The sequence below is a fragment of the Microtus oregoni genome, unplaced genomic scaffold (genome assembly GCF_018167655.1).
Source record: "Microtus oregoni isolate MIOR12 unplaced genomic scaffold, Mior012 000001F_ref0000356, whole genome shotgun sequence".
Taxonomy (NCBI): Eukaryota; Metazoa; Chordata; class Mammalia; order Rodentia; family Cricetidae; genus Microtus; species Microtus oregoni.
This window is the reverse complement of record NW_024543060.1, coordinates 9,485,373-9,513,363: the sequence shown is the minus strand read 5'-3', so window position 1 is coordinate 9,513,363 and position 27,991 is coordinate 9,485,373. Positions and strand designations below refer to the sequence as shown.

At 51.7% G+C, this 27,991-nt stretch overlaps 1 protein-coding gene across 6 annotated transcripts; it reads left to right on the top strand.

The window, feature by feature from the left end:
* Positions 1 to 313: 313 nt before the first annotated feature.
* Sorbs3 (sorbin and SH3 domain containing 3) lies at positions 314 to 27,902 on the top strand. 6 transcript variants are annotated; one of them, XM_041676618.1, is made up of 21 exons: positions 314 to 439; positions 4,590 to 4,737; positions 4,980 to 5,097; positions 6,596 to 6,789; positions 8,809 to 8,872; positions 11,796 to 11,834; positions 12,291 to 12,387; positions 14,245 to 14,335; positions 14,530 to 14,616; positions 14,718 to 14,771; positions 15,591 to 15,677; positions 16,112 to 16,173; positions 16,685 to 16,827; positions 17,050 to 17,102; positions 17,212 to 17,258; positions 17,427 to 17,541; positions 21,344 to 21,469; positions 23,782 to 24,090; positions 25,427 to 25,530; positions 25,754 to 25,860; positions 27,122 to 27,902. In XM_041676618.1, the coding sequence occupies exons 1-21, from the start codon at positions 333 to 335 to the stop codon at positions 27,181 to 27,183; spliced, it is 2,214 nt and encodes a 737-aa protein (XP_041532552.1). In that variant the 5' UTR covers positions 314 to 332; the 3' UTR covers positions 27,184 to 27,902. The 6 variants fall into 6 exon arrangements, with proteins under 6 accessions (XP_041532552.1, XP_041532580.1, XP_041532562.1 ...); XM_041676646.1 differs by having other exon boundaries at positions 351 to 439; positions 4,587 to 4,737; XM_041676628.1 differs by lacking the exon at positions 314 to 439 and adding an exon at positions 1,925 to 2,228.
* The last annotated feature ends 89 nt before the right edge of the window (positions 27,903 to 27,991 follow it).

The following is a 27,991-nucleotide window of genomic DNA, read 5'->3' as shown; positions in this document are numbered from 1 at the left end:
CGAACACAGCGGGCTCCAGCCTGAGAGGTGCTGAGCCAGTCCGGGCCTGAGCGGCCAGGCAGAGCTGAGGCAGCTAAGCCAAAAGCTCAGCTCTCCAGTGGCCCCCCTCCTCCCCACATGCGTCCTCTGAGACTTGTTTACTGGATCCCCCATTCCCATAGAGATGGGACTGGTAGCCCGTCCTCAGCTCCTTGTCCATAGCTGTACCTTCTCTTGTGAGAAACAGGAAGCTGGAACCTTTGGCAGCGCAGCGGCACCCTCTACATTAAATATTTATCTTGGAGCCCAGGTCAGAGCCCTAGAGCCTAAGAAGTTCGCTCCTGCTGAGGGGGATGGCCAAGATTCCTGGACTTGGAAGATCTTCAGCTCCGTCGTCTTTGGAGAACAAGGAAGAGAACGAAAGTGATGTGGCCCTTCTTAATTCCAGGGATCCTGACAGGTGGGAGAACGTGGAAGAGGGAAATGGGTAGGACTTGTAATCCCACAGGAGGAAGAGGCTGCTTCCCGGGGATGGATGGATAATTCTGCATACTGCAGCCTGACCTCAAAGAGGGTCCCAGAACTCCTCCACTCCTGAGGTCCCACCTCACCCCTCTCCCTTCAGCCTTCTTAAAAAGACAGGCGTATATTCTCTAAGGAGACCTCACAGGGCATCTCATTTAACCCCCCTGAACTGTGCTATACCTGCCTTTGTTAAAATACTTCACTACTGAGGAGTGGAGCCCCGGTAGGAGGTTTACATTTGTGGGAGCCTGCCACCACCCATGGGAGCCCTGGCATGTCCATCTCTTGAGCTGTTCCTGGGCCTAAGTTTCCCAGGGGATCTTGTCTGAGGACAGCACAAACAGCTCTTTTCCCACAATTGGGGAAATGTGAAGCTAATAAGAGGCGAGGGTGCTAGGGTATTAGGTGACGTGCTTGAAAAGCACTAAAACTCAGGCACTAAAACTCCAAGCACCCATCAAACTGCAGTGGGTATCACTGACCATACCCAACACCGAGCTGAAGTGGATCAGAAACCATTTTTCCTGGTTGGTTTGTTGGGAACTTGGGTATCCCAGGAGTGAGTCACGGGCTAGAAGTACTCCAGGGTTTCCATTGTCAGCAAACATTTGCCACGGTGCTTGCCAGCCGAGAGACTGGAGGAGGAGGGGAGAAGGGAGGGCCAGAGAGAAGGGACAGCCAGTGGGTGGTGTCCAGGGGATCCGCGTCAGCACCGCAGGAACAGCGGAAAAGCAGGATCAAAACAAAACGGTGAATGGGAACACCAAGACCCTCCTAACCTCATCCCCGCCCAAGGGACCCCACCCTTGTCCTCTTTAGTGCTGCTGCCCGTCCAGGGAACCGCTGGTTCTCTTAGGACAATTTCCTCCTTAAACTTTACACGTGTGTGAGCATCCTCACGTTTGCCAGAACACGCACGTTTGTTTGCAAACTCCTGGCCGCGCGCTTAGGCAGGCACAAACTCTCTCTCCCCAAGTGGGCGCTGCCTTCGCTCCAAGGCCACCCTGCTGTGGGACTCCCTTATCTCAGTCCCAGCCTGTCTGCCTCCGGTCCTGTCTCCTGCCTCTCCCAGGCTGAGGGCTGCGTATCTAATGCTGGCTCCACCCGGACTCTGGCACTATCACTCCTGCCCTCTGTCCTAGCTCTGCAGAACAGCTTGCTTCCCACACCCTGGAAATGTCGCTGGAAACTCTGAGTGGCCCCCCACCAGCCCGCCCGCCCCCTTCCGACGCCAGCTTTGCGGTGGGGGCCGGGGAAGGCATCTGGGAAACCCAGCGGGCTCCCCTGGGACCCTCGGTGGCCACTCCCGGCGCCGCCTCCTGGCGGGCCCGGCCCCTTGGGCAAGGGGCCACAGCGTCCCCGTAGCTCGCGGCCGGACAGAGGGCACCCGCGGGAGCGGAGGGAGGGAGTAGCCAGCCCCTCCACTCCACCCCAGCACAACCCCGGGCTCACAGTCCAGATCCGAGCTTCAAACTCCTCCCGCCGCACTCCTCTCAGGGTCCTGCCTCCTAGCTCGCCCCCCTCGGCCTCCCTCTTCCTCGTTGAGCGCCCGGCCTGGCCTAGCGTCCTGACGGGTCACGAGGGCCGCGACCGCTGGCAGCTCGCACTTCTCCTTGCCCTCTTTCCCCGAGGGTGATCGCGCGGCTGCGCCAAGCAGGAGCCGGCTGGGATGCTCCTGCCCTTCTGGGCGGCCCCGAGTCCCCCCACCTGCTCGACGGGGGAAGGTAGGTGCTGGAACGCCAAGGGGCAGGAAAGAGGCAAGACACAGCATGGGTTAGACAGGAGCGAAGGCATAGAGCCCCTCCCCCGGGATCCCAACCTCCGAGGTTGTATGAAGTTCCATTACCCGCAATCCAGAAAAGTGTGCTCGGAAAAAACCCTGACCCTGTCTGTGGGGAGCTGTAGTTTGATCAGAGCTGGAAAAGCAGAGGGCAAAGATCCCCCACCATCAGGGCCTCACTCTGAGGTGGGAAGGAGTTTACCAAACTTAGAAGTACTTCATTCTGTCAGCTCTTTGGAGAGAGCTGCTCGGGTGCAGGGGCTGCCTGAATTCTGGGAGCTCACCAGAGGTGTATGGACACCTGTTCTATGCTAGATGGACACCAATTCTCCTGGAGGCGTCTGTCTTTCTTAAGTTCTGCCTAATGTCTCCAGGCAGGCCTGCTGGGAGAAAGACCAGGACCATCTTCCGGCCCCGTCCTGCCCCTGTGTACTCTTGGGAGTGCTTTTACGTGGAGTTGGGTGGGAACGGAGCAGAATGAGGTATCCCAGGGTCTATAGCTCCTGCAAACAGGTGGTGATGGGGGTTGAACCCTCTTCCCTGGAGAGGATGCTGGGTGGGGACACTAACATTAGGGAAGGAAGGCCTGTCAGCTGATGGGTACAGCTGCTGATGCTTAGTGCAACTTGGCCTCTAGCCAGCAGCCAAGCAGGGAGCGGGGTAGCTCTACACTAGTCTGCCCGGGCCTCTTTGGTCCTCAGTCCCACCTTGCCTCACTTTCCCTGGGAGGAAGGCCCAGCGGCCGGGACTGGGGTGTGTTTGCATGTTTTGCTTTTGGTAAGTGCTCTAATTGGGTCCAGCTGGTGGGCTGCACCTCCTCCAGACTCAACCTCCCCTCCCCACAAACTCAGGGAGGGGTTGGCCGGGTCCCCAAAAGGCTGCTCAGATGTCAGAAGAAATCCCCACAAATGCAGACCAGAGAGGGTGGTATCCTAACCTCATTTGAATCCATGCCAATGCCTGAGCTGGAATTGAGTATGAACGGCAAGGAACCACAGGCCTCTGTTGTCCGTCTTACCCCATGGTCCCCCACAACTTCTTATGCTATTCATATGACTGCTTGCCACACACACTCCTGGGACCTTCTTTTCATCTTAACTCCCATGCTGCTCACATGATCCATCCTGCATTCCCACCCCCACCCCCAAGTCATATTCATAACACCAAATATATTCTGCCACACAAAGGACACCTCCTGAGGTGTCTGGTCCTTGCTGGGAGCCGCTACACACTCCACAGGCACATGCAAGTCTAGTCCAAAAGTGGTTCAAGTTTATTCCACTAGTGCTCTGTCTAGCCGTGAAGAGGAAGAGGCACAGATTCTGCCCCACACCTCTCTGGGCATCAAAACTCTTTTGTGCCCTTGAACCATGACCTCTTTGTCCTCTTGTAGCCACTTTTGGGTCCCCCTTTGTATGCCTCCATCTCCCAGGTGCTCTGCGCTCCCTTATGCTGACCCCTTGAGTGAGGCCTTGTCAGGCGATGCTGTCAGCCAGGGAGGATGGGTATGGGTCTGGGTCCGGGTACTGGAGTGTTTGTCAGTGTGCAAGAGAGCAGCTTCCAGAACTCAGCACCACTCCCAGGGCGGGAGCAGGTTCTCTTGTTGTCGTCTGCGGCTTTGCTTTCCATCCACCTACCACTGGCCCTGAGAGTTCTGGAGCCGTGATCTGCACAGGAGACCAGTAGATAGCCCACAGTCCCTTGATCCCCTGAGGACTGGCCGCCCTGCCTGGCAATGCTCCCATGCTCTCCTTGGCCCTGGTAGGGATGAGGGCACTGCTGGCTGCTTCCTGTGGTCAGCAGGTAGGAGGCCTCGATGTTGGCTGCCCTTGTGGCTATGAGCAAGCAGATGCTACCCAGGGCATGAGAGTGGCAGAAGAATGGAAACAAAGTCCTGCGTGCCCAGGTCCTCTTTGCTAACTGCCCTACTTCCCCTGGGCTTTCCCTCTAGGGGAGCTGGCTATCTTGGCACACAGAGCCCCCAGAGGGGTGGTCAGCAGGCTGCAGGCCTGCTTCTGGCCAGCCTCCCTATCCTCCTCCTCGCCTAGCTTCCCCTCCCCCACTCCCACCCAGTGCTCCTGCCCGGGGCCTAACAAGTAGTCCATTGTGCCTCTGCGAGTTCTCCGTACTGGCAGCCTGCAGGCGGGTGCCCAAAGCTGCATGTTTCCTGGGCCCTTGAGCTCCCACCCAGCCGGTCATAATCCCCTCCCACAACCTACCTTCCTCCCCCACCCGTGGGTTGAGTCAAGAGGGCCCAGGCAGTCCAGTTCAGCAAGGCTTTCTCTTCCTTCCTCCTTCCCAGCAGAGTACACACCACGAAGGAGCAGCTGGTACATCCTGAGTCCTCCAACCTTGACCCAAGCATGCAAGGCCTCCCTGCTGAGCTCAGCCTGGACGATTTCATTCCTGATCACCTGCGAGCCCATATAGGCCCATCCTCCCGGGGGACGAGGGTGAGTGAACAGCCAAAAAAAAAAAAAAAAAAGGGTACACTGGTGGGCCAGCAGTTGATGGGGACATTAGCAGGCCAGGTGAGAGAGCAGGGGACAGAAAGGGTCAGGAGGGAAGAGTCTAAAGAAAGCTTCGTGGCTTCCCCCCAGGAGGCCAGACTGTTGCTATGCCCTGGCTGCTAACCCTTCCCACTCCAGTGGAACCTCTGGGCCCTGAGCTGGCTGCTCCTGGCCCCTCTCCACAGGTGCCTGTGATTCGGAATGGTGGCTCCAACACCCTTAATTTCCAGTTCCATGACCCTGCGCCCAGGACTGTGTGCAATGGCTGTTCCCCACCCCGGAGAGATGGTCCCCAGCATCCAGGTGGGTCCGCTGGGGGAGATCTGCTCTAGGAACCTTATATGCAGGGTTATGGGGCAAATCCCCTATACCAGATGGAAGGGAACGGCGAATTCAGCTTAGGGTTCTCTATGTGATCACGCTTATCCTGAGACAGGAACCTTGAAAAGAGAACAGACTGACACAGCCCTTCCCTCCCTTTCGACAAGGGAAGGACGTGGCCTTAGGAGTCAAGGGAACTGTAAATGAGCCAGTGATTCAGATGGGAGGGTGAGACGTGCTGGCTCAAGAGTGGAGGATGCAGCTTTAGAGCCTGCCATCTGGGCACTAAGGTCTCTAAGCTCCTGGGGACTCCTCAGGATGATTCAGCCCTGAGAGAGATGGCACCCTTTACTGAGCATTCATTCTCCTGAGTCAGACACTGTGCAAAGGACCTCAGTTGTTTAACAAGTGATTGTTGACCACTTACAGCGGGGCAGCACTGGACAGACCTCATGAGCCTCCCCTCATCTAATGCATCCACAGCCAAGCAAGGTCCGAGGCCGTTATGGGCATCTTCCCAGTGGGGATCCCGTCTCAGAGATGCCCGGAGTAGGAGCAGATGAGATTGCACTGAGGTCCACACCCTTGGCCATCTGGCCCTGGAGCACTTACACCATTAGACTGCACTACTTAGAAATGAAACGTTCAGCGAGGGAGGGGCGGAGCTGGGGACACAGCGCAGAATGCATGCCTGGGGGAATGGGTTTTGGACCCCTCTGAGGGTCTTTGTGCTGGGTACAGTGACACAGACTCGAAGTCACTACATCTTTGCTGAAATTGCTCTTCGTTTATATAAGTGGAAACTGAGGCACCGTGAAGGCGATGGACGAGCCTCAACTTAAACAACCAGTAGGTGGCAGAATGGAGTCAGAATTTAGGTCTGAGTCCGTCCAATCCCATTTCCCCTACCCACCCTAGTGCAGTCCAGATTCCTTGTCTTGCCGCACCCTAGCTGGGATGTCCTCAGCATTTATTGCATGTCATGATTCCCAGCCGTCCTTCTGCAAAACGCTTACGACAGTCGTCCAGGAAAACAGAATGGGGGTGAGGATACATACAGACTGCTCCGAACAGAATCCTTTGAAAATTCACTTTATTTTTATTTATTTATTTGTTTGTTTATTTATTTATTTTAGTTTTTCGAGACAGGGTTTCTCTGTAGCTTTGGAGCCTGTCCTGGAACTAGCTCTTGTAGACCAGGCTGGCCTCGAACTCACAGAGATCTGCCTACCTCTGCCTCCCGAGTGCTGGGATTAAAGGCGTGCGCCACCACTGCCCAGTTTGAAAATTCATTTTAAAGAAGCAAATAAGCAGAAGCCTTAGGGCGCTGCTGGGCATGGGGAGGTTTGTGGAGTCCACATCACACAGCCAGATGAGGAGGGGTTGAAACGGAACTCACAGGGATTGATGTCAGACGAGACAAACAAGGCCAGGCGTGGACCCCTCCCTTTCAGCTAATGCCTAGGTACACCTCTCACAGACCCAGCATGGTATCAGACCTGGCCAGGCCCTGGGAGCCGGCCCTCTGGAAGCCCCAAGCAACCTGCCTCCCAGCATGCCCAGAACTGGTCAGCCACATGGACCAAGGACAACAAGCGGCGGGACAAGCGCTGGGTGAAGTACGAGGGAATCGGGCCCGTGGATGAGAGCGGCATGCCCATTGCCCCCCGATCTGTGAGTCCAGGGCTGGGGGTCACAGATAGCGAGGGCCCAGAGACCCCCCCTCCCCCCGCCAAGTTCTATTTCTATGAGTAGAATAGGATTGAGGCATGAAGGCCGTGCCCACACCTTATGTATCTGAGTCAGATGTTACATGGTGCAGATCTCAAAACTGGAAAGTTACAGCCATAAGGACTGAAACTAGCAGGGATGTTTCTTAGTTTTGTACCCCAATGGCCTGGCATAGCACCCACAGAATGGCTGCCTATTTACTGGCGGAGCCCTGAGCGAGATTGCCTCATGCCATGGTGGGCAGGGAAGGATCTTGTATTCCACCAGGACTGCTGGGGCCCTGACCTTCTGTTGCCTTCATATCTTGGGGCCAAACAAATTTCCTCATAGTCACGCATTCTTCCTGCTTTGTAAGGTCCAGATGCGGCGGATTAGGAGAAATACCTTCTCCCCCTACTGTTACTTTTCTTTCCCCGTGAGGAAACATGATCATTGTCAAAGTGCTGGGAAAAGAGACACAAGTCTGAGGAGATAGCTCAGCCAGTACAGTGCTTGCCATACAAGCCTGAGGACCAGAATTCTAGCCCCTGGAACTAAAAGGGAAATTACATTAAAATTTAATTATTTAAAAGTTTAAATATTTTATTATTTATAATACTATTTATTGTTATTAAAATTTAAAATTAAATCATTTTAATTAAAATTTAAAAATTAAAGTAAATTGGGCTGGAGAGATGGCTCAGTGGTTAAGAGCACTGCCTGCTCTTCCAAAGGTCCTGAGTTCAATTCCCAGCAACCACATGGTGGCTCACAACCACCTGTAATGAGATCTGGTGCCCTCTTCTGGCCTGTATACTTAATAAATAAATAAATCTTTAAAAAAAATTAAAGTAAATTAAAACCAATTTTTTTAAAGGTAGGCATGGTAGCACATGCTTATCATTTCAGCATGATGCGCTGGGAAGGTGGAGACAGGAGGCCAGCCACTTTAGAGTACTTGATGAGTTCCAGGCCACTGAGAGAGACTATTTCAAAAAAAAAAAAAAAAAAAAAACCAGGGCTGGAGAGATGGCTCAGCGGTTAAGAGCATTGCTTGCTCTTCCAAAGGTCTTGAGTTCAATTCCCAGCAACCACATGGTGGCTCACAACCATCTGTAATGAGGTCTGGTGCCCTCTTCTGGCCAGCAGGCATACATGCAGACAGAATATTATACACATAATAAATAAATATTAAAAAAAAACCATAAAAACAAGTGGATATGGATCACCTGGTCATAGTGATGAACACCTTTAATCCTAGCACTCAGGAGGCAGAGGCACAAGGATCTCGGTGATCTGTGAGTTCAAGGCCAACCCAGTCTACGTAATGAGTTCCAGGCCAGCCGAAGGCTACCTAGTGAAACATTGTCTCAAAAATAAAATAAAATAAAAGGACTGAAGGACTGAAGAGATGGCTCAGTGGCCAAGAACACTTACTTGTTCTTGCGGAGGACCAGGGTTTGATCCCTAGCACCCACACGGTGGTACACAACTGCCCATAACTCGGTTACAGAGGCTCCAACACTCTCTTTTGACCTCTGAGGATGCAAGTAAAACACACACATAAAAAAATCTTTAAAAAAATAAATAAATAAATAAATAAATTAGGTAGAGAGCTGGTGAAATGGTTCGAGTAGATAAGGGCACTTGCCATCAGGGCCTCATTCCTGACGACCTCAGTCTGATCCCCAGACCCAGGTGACAGCAGGAGAGACCCTGTTCCTGTAAGTTGTCCTCTGGCCTCCACATAGGAGTATGGCATGCGCACATCCCACCTCAATAATAAATGAAAGAAATATAAAAAATGTGGTGGCGCTCGCCTCTGGCCTCCACATGCACGGGGGTATGCAGCTCTATGAGGTACCCAGAGAAAGGTCTCATTAGTAAAGCTCTCATGACTTTTCCTTGGGAAGCATGGGTGAGCAGGGAGGCCTGAAGACCGTGGGTGAGCAGGGAGGCCTGATTTTAATTTTCTGATCTCAGAGTGTTGACAGCCCCAGAGACTGGTATCGGAGAATGTTCCAGCAAATTCACCGGAAAATGCCAGGTTAGACATCCTCCCAGGGCCCAATAGACTCCCAACAGCATGGAGGTTGTGGGAGGGGTGGAAAGGGGCTTGTTTTGTTTTGCTTTGTTTTGACTTATGAGATTCTTCTCTCTCCAAGCTCTAAGGTAAGTGGTCTTGAATATCCACCCCTCTCCCCTAAAAAGAAGTTGCGACCTGTAACCCCAGCAAGGAAGAGGCCCTGAGCTAAACCCGGAAAGGGTAGAGAGAAAGTGCCAGCAGAGGACGCTCCAAAGACCCACAGGGAAAAGCACACCTGGCCCATTCCTGCACTGGAGTGAAAGGGGGCTCACGAAGGAGACGCCATCAGAGTGATAGGGTCAGGTCTTGTGAGGCTTTGGGTGCCCCTGAGAGGACTTTGGCTTTTACCAGACAAGAAACCTGGAAGCCTGGGCAGTTCTGAGCCTCAGAGTGACAAGCTCTGACAATGGGGACTGGAAGGGTCACCCACACTGACAGACAAGGGGACCAGTCCCCCTGATTAGCAAGACCGGGAGGAAAAAGGTCAACATGGAATCTGCTTTGAGCCAGTCTACACCTAGAAGTGACCCAGACCAGGGCAGGGGCAGTGGGATGGGGTGGGGAATCCAGGGAATTTCAGGCATAGTCCTGGAATTCTGGGCAGGAAAGACCATCCTCAAGGGTGAATTTAAACCTGAGCACATGGAAGGATGAAGCTACTGTTTGGCTTCCTTTTAATTTTTCACACAGGGCCTTGTGTATTCCAGGCAGACCCCGGGCTCACCGCATAGCTGAGGTTCGCCTAGAGCTCTCGGTCTTCCTGCCTCAGCGGTCACAGGAGTGTGTCCGCCTTTGGTGCTGCCATTTTGTGTTTTTAGAGAAAGGGGAGCCTGCAGAGGGAGCAGGTTTAAGAGGTTTGGAGATTGGTGTGATAGCACGTGGCATTAGTCCCAGCACTCAGGAGACAGAGGCAGGAGGATCTCTGTGAGTTTGAAGACAGCCTGGTCTACACAGTGAGTTCCAGGACAGCCAGAGCTACATAATGGGTCCTTGTCTCAGAAAAGAAAAGAAAAAAAAAAAACAATAGAGGCTTTTGGTTTTTGAGGCGTGTCACACTCTAGTGGAGTAGGCTACTTCAAGGACAGGGTCTGAACTGCGCAGGAAATACCTGGGACTCAAAAAAAAAAAAAGACATGGTGAGTTCCAGTCCCCGAGGCATTCTTATTTATAGTTTAACTATAAATTAGGATTGTGGGAATAGATATCGCCGTCCTTATCTTTTAGTATCCAAAGGAGATTGGTTCCCCTACTCCCCTACCCCTGCAAGAACAAGTCTTTTGTCTAAAGTGCCATATCCAACGCTATGTATGGATCTAGGACTCCATAGCTGTTCACTCAGGGAAGCTGGACCAGGAAGGTTGTCATGAATTCTGGGCCAGCCTAGGCTATGGTATGAGGTCCCATCTCAAAGAAAAACGAAAAATGGGTTGTCAGTGTGTAAAGACTTCCACGCCTGACAATCTTCAGGTGGGAGGAGAGAACCGACCCTGCCCCTCTGCCCCTCACATACATGCCGTGGCATGCATGTGTGCACACATACACACAGAAATGTTTCTAAGAAAAAACAAAATAAACAAGAAAACACCTGAAGGGGCTAGAGAGATAGTTCAGCAGTTAAGTGGCTGCTCCTCTAGACGACCCAGGTTTAATTTCTAGAACCCTCCTTTAGCCTCCATGGGGTACCAAACACACATGTGATTCACAGATATACATATAAATAGAATATAAAATAAAATTTAAAAACCAAGAAAATGTAGATATAAGTATTCATATTTGCATCTACTTGCATATATATCCTTTCATAGACCTCAAATTGCCTCTAGGTTACTTATACTTAATCCCAAGTAAATGCTGCATCAGTAGCTATGGGCACACTGTACTGTGTTGTTTAGGGAATGGTGACAAGAAATAAGGCCATGTGCAGCACAGATGTAATTATATTTTCAAAGAGGCCTGGTTGGATCCATGGAGGTAGAGCCTGTGGAAACAAGGCTGAATGTGTTTGAAAAGCCTTAGGACCAGCTAAGATCCCATAGAGAGATAGTCCTTAGGACTGAGCCTCCTAGGCATGTGGGTTCTGAGGAAAGTAGCCCAGAGCCTTGGAGGTGCCTCCAGAGATGGAGAAGGAGAGACAAATAGTCTCCCTGCAGCCAGATGAGAGAGCGGAGTTTCAGAGGGAAAAGCTGTGGCAGATGCTGCCACCGAGTCGAGTTAGTTAGATCACTTTGGAGCTGACCATAAGGCTGAGTGCCGTGGAGGTCTGGAGCCCTTGGTCAGAGTGGTTGATGCAGCAACGGTGAGCAACAGGTCTTCTGGGAAAGAGGAATGTGGACCGGAGATGTGGTAGTACGGTTTCTTGAGGAAAAGCAGACAACCCAGCAGCAGAGGGAGGTCAAGACAGGCTCCTGAACAAAGTATTTGGGTTTTAGAACCTCTAGACGCCTCCCTCACCCCAACCCCTGAAAGTCCTGCACACTGGGAGGTGTGGTTCAGGGCGCAGTGAGAAGTGAGGTATTTGAGAAGGAGGTGCAGGTGGGGAAGGGAAACAAAGAGGAAGCCCAGCTTCCACAGCTGGCATGGCCTGGACAAGCCTACAGAGGTCAGGAGAGGGTGTGTGGGGGAATAAATCAGGAGGGATTAGAGGGTGTGGCTGTTGCCCAGTTGGCTCTCCCAGGCCCAAAGTCTGCCAGAGGCAGGCATTTCAAGCCCTCCCAACGGCTGCCCTCCTAATTCCTTACCTCCCTCGGGACATTCTTCAGGCCCTGACTCAGCCCTCAGCCCCTGCTCTAGGCAGAAGGGAGGCTGGGAGCAGCTAGGCAGGCTGCGGGAGCGCCCTGTCCTCACTCTGAGTCCTATTGCTGACCCAATCCGTTCTGTTCTCCAGATCTACAGTTTGACTGGACCTTGGAAGACCCACCCAAAGGTGAGAGATATAGGTTTACTGGTCTGTGTCTAGTGACGTGTGGCCTGAGCTTGGGGGCCTCCCAAATGGTGTGGTTCTACACAAGAAGTTTATTTTTTTTTTAATTTTTTAATACACTTTACATAACAACCACACAAGAAGATTTTAAAGGCCACTTCTGGGAACACTAAATCCCCTGACAGGAGGTGACTAAGACGTCCTTGGCTGCCCAGAAAGCCCTTGTTTGCCATCTGCTGACCAGACTTCACTGGGCATCTTTTCTTACATGATTATCTTATGCGATTCTTCTGAATTATGAGAATCTGGGGATCCCACCTGCCCCAAAGCTCTTGGTACAAAGCCCATGGACTAGCCAGGAGCCTCTCTCTGTTCCTGTGAGCCATAATCCAGGTGTTAGGATGGAGGTGGGTACCACCGCCTTAAATCTTAGTCCTTGTCTGTCTCCTTTCATTCCAGTGGTTTCCTCGCGTGCCTCTTCTGCAGACTCCAGGCATCCAGAACCCCAGCAAAGACCTGCTGCCTCCAGGCCTGGCACATCAGTGACTTCTAGCGGGTGAGCAACAGAGACTAGTGTCCCCTTGTGGCCAAAGCTGGCACAGCCTGGGAGCAGACAGGGAAGGGTTTATTCTTCCATTGGGTTCTACAGGGCCTTAGAAGGTCTCCACCTCTGTAGCTATTCTCACTCACAAGGGCCAAAGACATCCAGGAACAGAGCCACTCCTGTTGTGCACCAGGAACCAGAGACTGTGAGTGATGTGTGTGTCCAGGACACAGGGGCATGGAAGCTGTTAAGGGCAGCTTGGACATGTGACCTTCCACTTTAAAACCAGAGAGAACCGGTAACATGGATGAACCAGGTTTCCACTAGATTGTGACTGAGAGGTGCCCTGGGCTGAGCGCTCAGGTGCTGCAGGAACTCTGTTCCGTTTGGGCCCCTGGAGCTCTGCTCTGCAGTTAAGTGCACTAGCTGTGTGTGCCTTCGCGGGGTACAATTCAGTTCACTAGCATAGCCATCACTGATGGCCTTTGTCATCAGTGAGGCAGTGACAGAAACCCAGATTGGACCCAGAGTTGAGGTCCAAGTCAGGCCACTGCCACTGTACCCATCTTGTGAGTGGGGACAGACGGTAGATTATCAGGACTGAGTGAGCCAGGGTCTGATCTCGCAGTGTGGTTGGCATATAGCAAGTCTGCAAGCATTCGAACACACGGGTTCCCAACGATGAGCGCTTCCTTCTACCGCAAACAGCACATTCCATTCTCATGATCACCGTTTTATTATCGAAATGAGAACAGAGTCATAATTATAGGCGATGAATCCTCACCCTGTGCTCAGACATGCCATCATTTGATAAGCTCCATTCAGTTGTTCTAGGCATAGGTAACTTTCAGACTAAAAACATGGGGTGTGAAAGCCAGACAGGAAAGGAAGCCTAGAGGAGAGCCAAGGCAGCAGGACACTTCAATGACTGAGGTGACCACACAGGTTTTATCACTCAATCCAAGCCACATAACCTGAGGCCCAGAGACCCAAAACAACTTGCCTGCCAGATCTCCTGGGCAGAGATGCCCACAAGTTCTCCTTGGAGTTGTGTGTGGTCTTATACCCTGGGCTATGGTTTGTAGGCAGACTTTTCTGTCCCACCAGCCAGTTCTCAAATAAGAAGTCTCAAATAACACAGAGACTTCTTATTAATTATAAATGCTTGGTCGATAGCTCAGGCTTGTTAATAACTAGTCTTACACTTTAGGGTAACCCATATTTCTTATCTACGCTCTACCATGTGAGGTACCTCTTTTCAACGAGGCAAGTTCATCTAGCTTCTCTCCAAGTCTCCTCTTGACTCCTGAGACTCCTCCCTTCTTCCCAGCATTCTCTCTGCCCAGAAAATCCTGCCTTGCCATAGGCTACTCAGCTTTTTATTAACAATAAGAGCAACACACCTTCACAGTGTAGTGAAGGGTCATTTCACAGCAATGGTTTACAAAACCACTTGGCTATGGCTACTTGAAAGCCTGCTGCACTGGGACACAGCGCACCAAACACAAATACGGGATGCTTTTGCCCAAGGCTACAAGAGAGGTCCTGGCTACCCATGGAGCGATGTTTGCAAAGACCAGCAGCTGGACACCTAACACACATTCCTGCATGCCACTCCCATTTTACCAGTGTTGAGCCCGAGGCGCCATACAGCTCGCCATAGTTACTAAGTCTCATAGATACTAGGGGACGAGGCTGGATTGAAATCCCTGACACTAATTCCACAGGAAGGGGGCAGGGTGGTCTCCTTCTGTGGGAATGGGGACAGTGGTAGAGGAGAGGGGTGCAGCCCCTTCTCCTTTGGTTGTATTCTCACCCACGCTTCAGTTTTCTAAGAGGAATCTGAAGTGGGATTTTCTCTTTCTTCAGAAGAAACTGGCACCACTCTGAAGAGCCATCTAGAAACACCTTTAACTATAATTTTGGACCATCCTCTTCGGGACTCCAACCCCCAAATCAGGTAGACGGTCCTGCTCACCAGCACCATCCCCAGCTGCGTGTTCTCCAGCCACACCCACCTGCTGGCACAGCGCAGATAATTCCCCCATTTCGGCGCATATACGTAGGAAGGGACCCGTGGGCAGATCGGGGAAGCCAAGGCCTGCCTTTAGACTGTAGGCCCAGCCCTAGTGATGGCTACTCACATCCATGCAGGTGCCCAGACGCCGAGAGAAAGTAGAGAGTGTCTGGACAGAAGACTCCTGGAACCAGTTTCTGCAAGAACTAGAAAGTGGGCATAAGGTGAGAGTATTAGCAGGGTCCTCTAGGTCTGGACACACCCCAGCGCTGGAGCCTGTTCCAAGTGAGGCCATCGTCTTAGATGTACCCTTCCCACCCTGCAGCCCAAGAAACCACTGTTAGATGACCCCGTTGAGAAACCTGCACAGCCCATTGAGGTGAGTGCTACCCGGGGGGAATGAAGGACAGACGGATGGATGCCAGTATCAGCAGTAAGCAAGAATGACTCTGGGTGCTGTGGTCTTAGCCACAGACAAAGGCCAGGACCCTAAGGCTCTTAACTTGCCCTAGTCCCGTGCATTTTGATCTCTAGCCTTAGCACCAAGGACAGTGCCCGCATGCAGTAGGTGATTAGTAAACACGTATGTACGTAGAGATCAGAGCAGGAAGAGACTAGTCAGTGTGAACTGGGGTTATCGGAGGTACTCGCGAACTGGAGCTGAGTTTGGCCAGGCAGAGAGACAGCTCCTCTAGAAAAGAGGCTGGTGTGTGTGTGTGTGTGTGTGTGTGTGTGTGTGTGTGTGTGGTGGGGTGTATACCCGAGTATGCACGCGCGCACGCATGAGTAAAATTCAGCTCTCACTGGAATGAGCAGTATGATGATGAATGGGTGGGTGTAGTGAAACCAGACCGTGGAAAGTCCATAGAAACCAATAGAAATTTGGCAAACCCTCAGGTTCTTAAACAAAACATAACCACACACACACACACACACACACACACACACACACACACACCCGCTTCCTCAAAATTAAAAAGGCCAGGAAAGGCTGAGGCACTCTTGACACCCTGGAGTCCTGGGTTGGGGACTAGTGACAGGAATGACGTGACACCTTTCCACTAGTCCTGAAGCAAGCCTATAGGCATGGAAACCTCTCCTGGTCTCCTCCCTGAGGCCTGACGGGACCAGCCTCTCACTTCTGACCTCTGACCAGCCTCCGACACAGTGCACTTCCCAAAAGAATCTTATCTCCCAGGTCCTGCTAGAAAGAGAATTGGCCAAGCTGAGTGCAGAGCTGGACAAGGACCTACGGGCCATCGAGACCCGCCTACCATCCCCCAAGGTACCAGCCTCCAGAGGACTTCAAGAGAAAGGCTTTAGCCATAGCAGCAGGGGACAGAGGGAAGCAGGCAAACCTAGAAACTGGCGACCTTGGGCAGACTTCAGCCTTGTCCGAGCTTCAAAACACTGGGCGTCAACTTTCTAAGTGATCCCTAGGAACCCTTCGCCAACTCAGATTCAGTCCATATTCCACCCCGCCTGGCCCCACCCCTAACCGCAGCCCCAGGGACCCCAGGACCCGACCCGGTCCTCCTTCCTCCGTGCCTCCTCCCAGCGTGAAGGCTCGCGGCCGCCTCTAGGACCCTGCGTCCCGCCCCTCCCCGGCCTCCTTCCCTCCCAAGCCGCGAACTTTTCCGGAGGAGGTGGCGGCACTGGCCTCAGCTGCCCTGGTCCCGGGGTCCCAGGCTCTGATCACGTCCGGTGTCCCCCGTGCAGAACTCGCAGGCGCCACGACGGTCCTTTGAGCAGCCCGCCCCAGAGCAGCGGCCCTCGGCCCGGTGAGTGGCAGAGACGCAGGCAGGAGCAGAGGGTCTGTTCCCCACGGAGGGGACGTGGCGCCGGCCGGCGGGCGAGGGGGCGATGGCCCTGCCCACGGTGGGGGACGGGCGAAACTCAGAGGAGGGGCCTGAAAATCGGAAAAGTGGCCTAGGGGCATCCCAACCGCAACTCTGTTGGGACTTATCCACTCCTTGAGGGTCACCTGCCCCAAGCCAGGGACACCGGTAGTAGTGGTGGCGGTGGCGGCAGGGAGTAGGACCGAGCCCCGACACTTCCCGCGTTCCCTTGGGCGGTCACCCCCTCTGCTAACCCAAGGCCTCACCCTTCCCGGCCCTCTGCTGCACGGGAAGTAGGACATCCTGTTGAGAGTCCCAGACCTGGGAAGACGCCTTAGGAGGCAGAGGACAGGTTGGGGGTAGCGGGAGAGCCTGGGAGGTCAGTAATGTGTGAGGACTAGCCCTGAGGGATATGAAGTTCCAGACAGGTGACTCACTGCCTCTGTCCCTCCAGCACGGCCTCAGCCTGGAGGCCCAGCTCCCCGCATGCACCTTACTTCGGTTCTTCCCGACCCCTGAGCCCCCACAGAATGGCAGATGGAGGAGGAAGCCCCTTCCTGGGACGAAGAGATTTTGTCTACCCTTCCTCAGCCCGAGGTAAGACAAATTCTGTTTTTGTTCTCGCTGAATGGAGGCCTACCTGCTCTGGGAGTTCTCTTACAAGCTCTGTGGTGCCCCAGGAAAAGGGAGGGTGGGGGCCACGAGGGTCACAGAGTCCTTGCTCCCCTGTGCCTGACCTGGGTGGGGGGAGCATAATCTATCCCAACCCGATCCCCCCCAGACATGACCTCCTCAAGCTGAGGTGGTGCTTCTCCACAGAGCCTAGTGCCTCTGAAAGGGGTAGCAGCCCTGCGAGGAAGGAGGAGAAGAAGGTAAGAGAGTGTCCCCCCCCCCCCCCCGGGTCAGGGGTCAGGGAGTGTCTGGGCAGGACCCTGTCTGGCTGAGGTAACCCACTCTGTCCCATCCTCTCCCCTTTCCCAGAGGAAGGCTGCCCGGCTCAAGTTTGACTTCCAGGCCCAGTCCCCCAAGTAAGTGGCCTTCTCAGCCCTTCCTCTTCCAGCCTGGGCAGTCTGCACTGTGAGGGGGTAAGGAAGGGCTTTAGTGGGCAGAAGGCTGGAGGGGGGAGGGGTGTACAGGGCAGAGTCTGAAGAAGAAAGACTCAGGAACTCGGTGCTGTACACGGCTCTCATCTGCAGGGAGCTGACTCTGCAGAAGGGTGACATTGTCTATATCCACAAAGAAGTGGACAAGAACTGGTTGGAGGGGGAGCACCATGGCCGGCTAGGCATCTTCCCAGCCAATTATGTGGAGGTGAGTGGGAGGGGTGGGAGAGGTGGAATGGGCAGGCTGGGAGGACCCATATGTTAGGAGAGGCTTGGACCCCAGACCCCAGGTTTCTTGCAAAACTTTGAGGAGTCCAGGCTGTCTCTCTTGAATGTCTGTGGCCTACACATCACCTGGTCCAGGACTCAAACTGTCTGCCAGCCCAGGAGAAGCTGAAGAGCCCCTTGCCCGCCCAGAAGCCACCATCCCATAAGTACCTCGCATTTTAACTCCCAGAGCCCTGATCTCTCTGATTTCTATCCTGTTGACAACTAACCAGAATTGTGACAGTTCGCCTGTAAATGCGTCGCTTCTTTCTGGCGTGTTACCTGTTCGTTCCTCACACTGCCCAGGGAGCCACAATCACCTCATTTTATAGACAGAGATTCTGTGTTAAGTAGAGAGTCATATTCTAAATGCAGGCTGGGACCTATAGGTTACTTTTAGTATCTGTGTCTTAAGTCATATCAAACTAAGCCTCTGGTATAAAGTTGTCCATAATATTCCCATATATTTTAAAAATATTTATTCGGGGCTGGAGAGATGGCTCAGAGGTTAAGAGCATTGCCTGCTCTTCCAAAGGTCCTGAGTTCAATTCCCAGCAACCACATGGTGGCTCAGAACCATCTGTAATGGGGTCCGGTGCCCTCTTCTGGCCTGCAGGCATACACACAGACAAAATATTGTATACATAATAAATAAATAAATATTTAAAAATATTTATTCTTGCACTCGGGAAGCAGAGGCAGGTGGATCTCTGTGAGTTCGAGGCCAGCCTGGGCTACAGAGTGAGTTTCAGCACAGTAGGACTGTTCAGAGAAACCCTACAGAGTGAGTTTCAGGATAGGCTCCAAAGCCACAGGGAAACCCTAGCTCTTGTAGACCAGGCTGGCCTCGAACTCACAGAGATCCGCCTGCCTCTGCCTCCTGAGTGTTAGGATTAAAGGTGTGCACCACCACCGCCCGGCTCTGTGTCTGGCTTTTACGTGGGTTCTCAGGATCTAAACTGAGGTCATCAGGCAGGCTTCGGCTCTCAGTGAGCCACCTCCTTGGCCCCGTTCTTTCTTTGCTGTTAGTAATCTCTATAATGATTGTCCTTTTATTTTTGGTATTGTAATTGGATATTCTTTTATTCTGCCTACAGATTTATTTTCTCAGTGTTTTCAAATAGCTTACTGTATCGGCGTAAATAAATGCAATGCAGATACTAAACAATATTCACACTTTAATGATAAATTTACAGAACCGAAGTGTCCGCGTGGCACAGGAGGTAGGAAGGAAGGGCCGAGCCGCCTCTCCACGCGCCCATTTATTGGCAGGCATTCGTCCGAGGCAAACCCCGCCCCCCAAAGGGGCTGTCTTAACCCTACAGCTTACCTTTGATTTTTATCAGTTTTTCTCTATTATTTTTGTTTTCAATTTTATCTTTATTCTTTTGTCTTTTTACTTTTCTTGCTCAGTTTGTCAGAGTGAAAGAGTAGCCTTTCTTCTTTTTTCTCTTATCCTTTGACAAGCCTTGCACAGCAGCTGAGGCTGGCCTTGAACTCCCTAGGTAGCCCAGGCTGGCCTCAAATTCATAATGTTTCTCCTGACTCATGCTAGACTAGGTGATTGTTAATAATAGTATTTGATACCATAAATTTCCACCTAAACACTGTTTTAACTGCATCCCACAAATTCTAACTTTTTTGGTTTGGTTTTGTTTGAGTCAGTGTCTTACTGTGTAGCTCTGGATGGTGTGGAACTCACTCTGTAGACCGGGCTGGTCTTGAACTCACAGAGATCCGCCTGCCTCTGCTTCTCAAATGCTTGGGATCAAAGATGTGTGCCACCAGGCCTGAACAAATCGTGATGATGATGATGATTTGTTGTTGTTGTTGTTGTTTAACTTACTGTCTTCTCGTTTCCTCTGATACCTGGGTAGGCTATTGTAATTCAGGCCCTTGTTTTAGCAGGCATTACAGATTCTACCCACCCACACATTAATCTCTCTGTTTTCACTGAGAAAAATTAATTTCTCAATTTACACAGTCATCTGATAGTCTATCAGTCATCTACAGCTTAGTGAGAAATGGTCGATTAGCTTATTGATTTTTATGAATAGGATCAACCAAGATAGCATGGGGATTCAGAGCTCTGGTGGGGGCCAGAAGAGAAGAGGGACTAAGACTTGAACCAAGGGCCACTTGGTTCTGAGCAGTAAGAGATGGGACAAACTGAGCCAGGCTTATTGGCACATCCCTTTAATCCTAGCACTTGGGAGGCAGAGGCAGGTGGAACTCTGTGGGCCATCCTGGTCTAGATAGTGAGTTCAAGAACATTGAAGACCTTTAATCCCAGCACTCGGGAGGCAGAGGCAGGCGGATCTCTGTGAGTTCGAGACCAGCCTGGTCTACAGAGCTAGTCCCAGGACAGGCTCCAAAGCCACAGAGAAACCCTGTCTCGAAAAAAAAAAGAACATTGAAGAGCTGGGCAGTGATGGTGGCGTGTGCCTTTAATCACAGCACTTGGGAGGCAGAGGCAGACAGATCTCTGTGAGTTCGAGGTCAGCCTGGTCCACAGAGTTAGTGCCAGAACAGCTAGAGCTATTATACAGAGGAACCTTTTGAAAAAAACAAACCCCATCCCCAAAACAGAAACAGCTAAAGCTATATAGTGAGACTCTTCCTTGAGAAAACAAAACAAATAATAACAGTAATAATAATAAATAAATACATTTTCAGTTTTAGAACAGGGTACTCTGTAGCTCAGAACACTTTGAGAGTCTAGGAGTTAGACTGATGCCCTAGTAGACAGTCAGACTGGAAGAAGGGCCATGACTAGGCAATAATTGGGGTGAATTTCCAAGATGGCCGGCTTCTTCCTCATCCTCCTGACTTGACACAAAAGCTTGGCAGCTTCAGACAAAGGCCTTATCAGCCCGTGTCCTTCCTAGAAGTCCCCCTGCTGATGGACTGGCCCCAAAAGTCCTTGTTTGATTAGGATGCCTGTGTTCTGCGACAACTGTGGGCCAGTCCACCCTCCAGCAGACCAACCCTGAATCAGGGAATTCTGCCTGGGCTTGCGATTTCTCCGCCACTCCTGGTTGCACTCAAGGTTTCTCCTGCCTTTTAATTCTTTCACTGGCAGAGGAAACAGACGTGACCAAGACCCCTAGACAGTGTATCTTAGTCACTCACTGTTCCAGTGCTGTGAAGAGACACCGTAACCAAGGCAACTTTTATGAAAGAGAGCACCAGGGTCTTGCTTGCAGTTTTAGAGTCTTAGTTCATTATCACCATGGCAGGGAATATGGTGGTCTATGTGGTACTGGAGCAATAACAAGAAAGCTACGTCCTGAACCACAGGCAGAGAGAGACAGAAAAAGAGAGAATATCCTGGCTTGGACTTTTGAAACCTCAAAGGCCATCCTCAGTGCCACACTTCCTCCTCCTCCAATGCCACACTGTCTAGTCCTTCTAATCTTTTCAAATAGTGCCATTCCCTAGTGACAAATCATTCAACTATATGAGCCCATGGGGGCCGTTCTTCTTCAAACCTTCTTTGCTTGGGTGGCCCAGCGTAGGGCTGTAGTTGGACTGGCTTCTATCTTTGCGTTCACCATCCTGCCCTGCCTGTCTCGCTGCACATCGCTGCACTGAAAAATCTTCCCCCAGCAAGCCTTCTCGGAAGACAGAGCCTGCCTGTACTCCCACTGCCACCTCCCAGGCTGTCAGGGTCCATCTTCCAGGAGCGCAGGTGTGTGTCTGGTTAATATTGGGCCTAAGCTTTTCTCCCATCCTCCCTGCAGGTGCTGCCTGCAGATGAGATCCCCAAGCCCATCAAGTCACCCACATACCAGGTGCTGGAGTACGGAGACGCCGTGGCCCTGTACAACTTCAAGGGAGAGCTGGAGGTGGAGCTGTCCTTCCGAAAGGTGCGCTCAGGCAGGGCGAGGTGGAGTGGGGCGGGGGAAACAAAGATGATGAAAGAGATGAACATTTCTTTTTTTTTTTTTAAATGTTTATTTATTATGTATACAATATTCTGTATGTGTGTATGCCCTCACACCAGAAGAGGGCACCAGATCTCATCATAGGTGGTTGTGAGCCACCATGTGGTTGCTGGGAATTGAACTCAGGACCTTTGGAAGAGCAGGCAATGCTCTTAACCACTGAGCCATCTCTCCAGCCCGAACATTTCTTTTTTTAAATTAGTTAATTAATTAATTTTTTTTTTTGAGACAGTGTTTTTCTGTGTAGTCCTGGCTGTCCTGGACCAGGTTGGCTTCAAACTTATAGAGATCTGCCTGCCTCTGCCTCTTGAGTGCTAAGATGCAAAGTGTGCGCCACCATGGCCTGACTAAAATGAAATGGACATTTTTTAAAATGTCAACTATACCGAGAATTTTGGTTTTTTCCCAATCTCTTGAATAGATTACTCTTATTTTTTTTTTTTTTTTTTATTTTCGAGACAGGGTTTCTCTGTAGCTTTTGGTGCCTGTCCTGGAAATAGCTCTTATAGACTAGGCTGGCCTTGGACTCACAGAGATCCGCCTGCCTCTGCCTCCTGAGTGCTGGGATTAAAGGAGTATGCCACCACTTTTAATTTTAATTTTTACTTTTAATTTTAAGACAGGTCTTGCTAAGTTGCCCAGGCTGGCCTTGAACTCACTCTATAGCCCAGATTTGCTCTGAACTCATTCTATAGCTCAGGTTATCCTTGAACTCACTCTATAGCCCAGATTTGCTCTGAACTCATTCTATAGCTCAGGTTATCCTTGAACTCACTTTATAGCCCAGGTTGGCCTTGAACTCACTCTATAGCTCAGGCTATCCTTGAACTCACTTTATAGCCAAGGCTAGTCTTGAACTCACTCTTTAGCCTAGGCAGACCTTGAACTTTTTTCCTATATGTATGAGTGGTTTGCCTGTATATATGTATACATCACATGTGTGCAGTGCCCCTGCGGGCTAGAAGCAAACACCAAATCACATGAAACAGTAGTAACAAATGATTGTGAGCCACTGCGTGGGTTCTGGGAATGGAATTTCAGTCCTCTGCAAGGACATCAGATATTCTTAACCACTGAGCACGTCTCCAACCCCAAAACCTTGAACTTTTGATATTCTTGCCTCGGCCTCCCAAGGAGCTGGGATTATAGGCCTGTTTATTCCAGTTTTGAAAGAACGTTATGAACAGTGTCTCACTCTGTTATCCAGGCTGACCTACCAGGATAGCCTGGAACTCACTATAGTCCTCCTGCCTCAGCTGCCCAAATACTAGTTACAGGTCTGAGCCAACATGTCTGACCCTAGCATTGTGTTTTTATTGACTGCAGGTTAGTTGACCATAAGGATCATAATCTACATTTTTAAAGGGATAGAAAGAAGTTTTTCGTGTAAAGGGTACTGTATCAAACATGAGGCCCTTATATGTGCACATCCATTTGTGTGTGTGGCTTCTGGGATGTCACTGACAAGAGTGTATGTTTTGTGTTAGGTTATAGTGAAAAAAGTGGTACGTTTCTGTGAGATGAGGAACTGGCCTTCCTCTGGTTGAATTGGGGGCAAAGCCTACAGATGCCCCTAGTGAATTCCTCCAAGGAAAGCTGACTCCAAAGACAGACAGGGAAGGAGGTGGGCTGGGGGGCTGGGCAGTGAGGGGTGGGGACACTGTCCTGAAAGTGGCCTGCTGAGATGGTGGCAGTTCTACTCCAACCTCCTGAGAATGCCTTCTGTCCTCTCACAGGACATGCGCGTCAGGGACAGGACTGAGTTGTAGTGGCATGCTAAGATCTGTCAGTGGCTTGGAGGCCACCCTTAATTCTGTGTCTCACAGCAACAACCATGGTTGGTTATCCCACTTAACCCATGAGGAAACCAAGCTCAGCAGGGCAGAACAGCTGTCTAAGGCCACATAGCTTGAACTTGACTTTGGGTTTGCACCTGTGTAATTAGCCACAGTCCCTCCAGCGACTGGAGGGAGGGATTGATAGTGTTGTGAACCTGCCAGGGGAAGACCTGATCAAAGCCCAGCACTGCCTGCCACGGGAAGAGCTTAGCCTTCCATTTGTTCCTGACTCCTCCATTTTTAGCTGTGTGACCTTAGACAACCTGCTCACCCTTTCTGAGCCTGATCCCTCAAACACGTAAAGTGTCAGGCCTGAAGATGACCCAGGCAAACTACCCTCAGGTGTGTGCTACCCCAGGAACCCCGGCTGACACGAACTCCTCTCTAACCCCTCAGGGGGAGCACATCTGCCTGATCCGCAAGGTGAATGAACATTGGTACGAGGGGCGCATCACAGGCACGGGGCGCCAAGGCATCTTCCCGGCCAGCTACGTGCAGATAAACCGAGAACCCCGACTCCGGCTCTGCGATGATAGCCCCCAGCTCCCTACATCACCTCACCTAACAGCCACTTCTCGCCTAGCCTGTCACCCCAGCTCCCCTTCAATGCAAGTGGACCCCACAGACTGGGGAGGTCGGACCTCCCCTCGCCGCTCTGGCTTCCCCTTCCCCATCACCCACCAGGAGCCCAGATCCCAAACCCAGGTAAGGTGGCCTGCTTCCTCACACCGCCTTCCTATCTTCTCACTGGTCCACACTGGTAATCCTTCCTGGGCAGTCTCCGGACAAGGACGCAGGGAGCTGGGCAGAACCTAGAATGTCTCCATCTTGATTTGGCCCTAATCCTCTTGAGGTTGTTCTGCTATTTGGTCCTCCAGCTCAGAGAGGCATGGGTAGGATCTAGCACTATGTGGAACCCCAGCCAACCAGGATGACGAGCTAGGCTTCCTGAGCCTCCAAGATGCCATTTTTTTTTTCCATTTTTTTTGTCAAGTAGGGTTAGGTATCAGGGCTCTGGTATTTGCTTGTTGTGTGGCCCTCAAGCAAGTGGCTTATACTCTCTGGGCTTGAGTCTCCTTCTAGAGGGAGTTCCCACTGCAGAAGATTAATGGGTAGGTCCGAGCAAAGGTGCTTGGCAGCCAGCCCTTCATTGTGCACTTGGCCCTGGGTCCACATGTTCACCCAGCACGCCTCTCTGAGCAGGTACAGCTGCTCCTGGCTCCTCCTTGGACCCATTTTGACCTTGCTGCTGCTCACCCTGCCTGGGGCCCTAGGGCCACAGTCAAGTCCTTCTGAAGCGAGCTAGTCAGAGCCCACGTTTCTGGGCCTGGGAGTTTGATGAAACGGCATGGAGACTACTCATTAGGCTTTGTGGGACTCGTGACCTGCTGTGTCTCTGTAGTGATGAGGCAAGCAGGCCTGCATTTCGTCCCGCCCAGCTCCCGCGTGGCTAGCTTAGCCCCAGAAATAATAACACAGACACTGTATTTATTTTTTTTTATATTTATTTATTTATTATGTATACAATATTCTGTCTGTGTCTATGCCTGAAGGCCAGAAGAGGGCACCGGACCTCATTACAGATGGTTGTAAGCCACCATGTGGTTGCTGGGAATTGAACTCAGGACCTTTGGAAGAGCAGGCAATGCTCTTAACCTCTGAGCCATCTCTCTAGCCCCAAAACTGTATTTATTTAAACCACTGCCTGGCCCATTATCTCCAGCCCCTTATTGGCTAACTCTCACATATTGATTTAACCTATTTCTAATAATCTGTATCGCCACTTGACTGTGGCTTACCAGCATGAGTCTAACCACTGTCCGTCCTGGAGAGAAGAGCCATGGCGTCTTCCTGTCTCTGCTTTCTTCCTCCCACAATTCTGTTCTGTCTTCCCTGCCTACCTATTTTCTGACCTATCAGGCCAAGCAGTTTTCTTTATTAATTAACCAATGAAAGCAACAGATAGATAGAAGACCTTCCTACATCACTTCTCCCTCATGCCTCCTCTTTGTGGCCCTCCTTTCTTCCCACGAACCCCCAGGGTCTCAGCACTCCTGGACCAACCCTGTCCCATCCTCGAGGCACCAGCCGTCCCGTAGACCTGGGGGCCTCCTCCCCAAGCACCACAGAAATACACTGGACTCCGTGAGTACCAACTAAGGATGCTCGCCCCAGGTGGGAGTTGCTGGCAGACAGTAATGATCCCAGGCCCTTCACCTATAGGTTAAGGAAACTCCTAAGCAAAGCTCGTCTTTGGGTGCTTAGGAGATGGGGAGAGGATACCTGGAGTGACAGCTCTTGGTAGAACTGCCAGCGGGTCTGGGAAGGAGCCCCAGGCCTCTGGCTGCCATGTTGCCGTCTCCCACAGGTACCGGGCTATGTACCAGTACAGGCCCCAGAACGAGGATGAGCTGGAACTTCGTGAGGGGGACCGTGTGGATGTCATGCAGCAATGTGACGATGGCTGGTTTGTGGGTGTGTAGCCTGTGGAGGGGAGGGCAGGCCAGAAAGAGTAACCTTAGGGTCTCCCTGAAGACTTGAGTGGTGGCGCCCAATCAGTTGAGATTCAGAGCCAACACCCCCACCTACCTTCTGTCCTGGCCCGGGAAAACTGTCTCAGTATGCTCAGTGATAGAGTCACATTTGGGACAGGACTCCTGACTTCCAGACCCTTGCTCTCCACATACCATGGCTTCCTCAAGCAGGTCTAGGATCCAGGGTCTCGTACCCTGCCCCTGCCCGCTCCCTACAACCTGGGAAACAATATAATTAATACCCCAGCCCTTCACTACTGGCCCAAGACATTGCACTTTAAGGACTAAGACCTGAAGCCTCATGTTGATCTTGTCTGGTGCCAGGTGACCTACCCACTAGACTCCCCAAAGTGGGCAAGCCTTGTATTCCCTTGGCTTCAAAGGGGAGGCCAGGGAGAGACGTGAATCTAGAAGTCCTGCCTCCCAACAAGCAGACTTTGGGGCCCAAAGGACCGAAGCTCTGCCTGGGCAGAGGTGTCATAGCAATAGACCCCTTGATGATATGGTCTCCTCCTTCTAATATGATTCTCCATGGCTCAATGCCAGCCACGCTTCTCACACCACAGAGGTTAGTCCCCCTTGTGCCTCATTTTATCGTGCGCTTTTGCTGTTGAATTTCTTTTATACCACGAGTGAAGTTTGGTAGACTTGTATAGACAAGAAGGAAAGCACACCTTTCTGCAGTCGAAGCCACAATGCTCTGGTCTGGGCTGTCTGGTATAGTATTCAGTAGCCACATGTGGCCACTTATGTATAGATTAGTTAAAGAGAACGAAAGGCCCAGGCCTCTTCCTACTATTGCATTCCCTCCATCACCCCAGGACGCTTGCCTCTCCCGGGGTCTTAGCAAGCCAAGAAGTCTGGCTTACCATCCCACCTCTGCCCCTAGACAGAGCAGAGCTCATCTCTGAAATGAAGGTGCTTTACTAGATCAGTGGGTTCTGCTCCATAGAATGTCTGTGATTTGTCTTGCCGATTCCTGGTTTTCTCAAGGAAGTGTGGAGCTAGTGCCATGTGCAAAGTTGTCTTCATTGGTTGGTTTACGGGTACAGCTTTGCTTATCTCAGCTTGTGCCGCTAGGGGGCAGGAATGAGGAGAGGAAAATCGAGTCCTTTCCGTGAGAACATGGTTCCACTTTCAGTTCCGGGCCCTGTCAGCGGAGGGCGTGCCCTAACCCGCATAACCTGTCTTTCCTTTCTCAGGTGTCTCCCGGAGAACTCAGAAATTTGGGACATTCCCTGGAAATTATGTAGCCCCGGTGTGAGTGGTCTCTGTGGCAATTTGGAGCCAACGAGGACGGGGTGGGGGAGCATTAGCACTATGGGAGGGAGAGAGGCCCCCCACATCATCCTCCCCTCCAGGACCTGTGCTCCCAGCATCTGCAGCGAGACCCCAGCAATCTTCCCTCCAAGCCCCCTCGAAGTCCCCTGGACTGATTCCCACCCGCGCATCACAGGCATTCCTTTGACAGCACCCCCCTCACAACCCCTCAAATACAGACGTCTGCTCTGATGTGGAGACTGCCTACCGGCCTTATTGAGACCAGACTCCCAGGCCCCCAACCCCCCAGCGTTTCCCCTAATGGGGACTGGTTCTTGCTTCACCCCCATGGGGTTCCTCTAATAAGGACCAGCCTCCTACCCTGTGGAGACCAAAGGCCTCCCACTTCTTACCAGCTTGCCCGCCACCACTTTACCTTCTGGCTTCCAGCTGGGCCTGGAAGCAAGGTGGGGAATACCTTGTCAGCTTTCAAGGCCCAGTGAGAGAGAGGCCTTGCCTCAAGACTTTCTCTTCCCAGAGGCAACTGACCCCCCTGGGTAGGGCCTCCACTTATACTCTGAGCCCCCCAACTAAGACCCACAACTGCCCTGACCTATCAGAAGATAGATTTCCAGGGAGACACGCTTGCTGCCCTAATTCCCAGCTCCTCCCCAGTATCTAGGTCCCCTCGGGAAGAGAATGTAAAATAAACATGGATACCAGAGACACATCTGCATCGTTTTCCTTTGGGTGGGTGTATGGGGTGGGGAGGACTCTGCCCATTTAGAACTGTGGGGTCTCTTTCTGTCATG

What these genes read in the sequence shown, in the direction of transcription:
- Sorbs3 (XM_041676618.1), top strand. Translation starts at nt 333, where the DNA reads ATGGCCAAGATTCCTGGACTTGGAAGATCTTCAGCTCCGTCGTCTTTG. An exon ending in CATCCTCCCGGGGGACGAGG is followed by an intron (nt 4,738 to 4,979) that starts GTGAGTGAACAG and finishes CCCTCTCCACAG; the next exon opens with GTGCCTGTGATTCGGAATGG. An exon ending in TGACGATGGCTGGTTTGTGG is followed by an intron (nt 25,861 to 27,121) that starts GTGTGTAGCCTG and finishes TTCCTTTCTCAG; the next exon opens with GTGTCTCCCGGAGAACTCAG.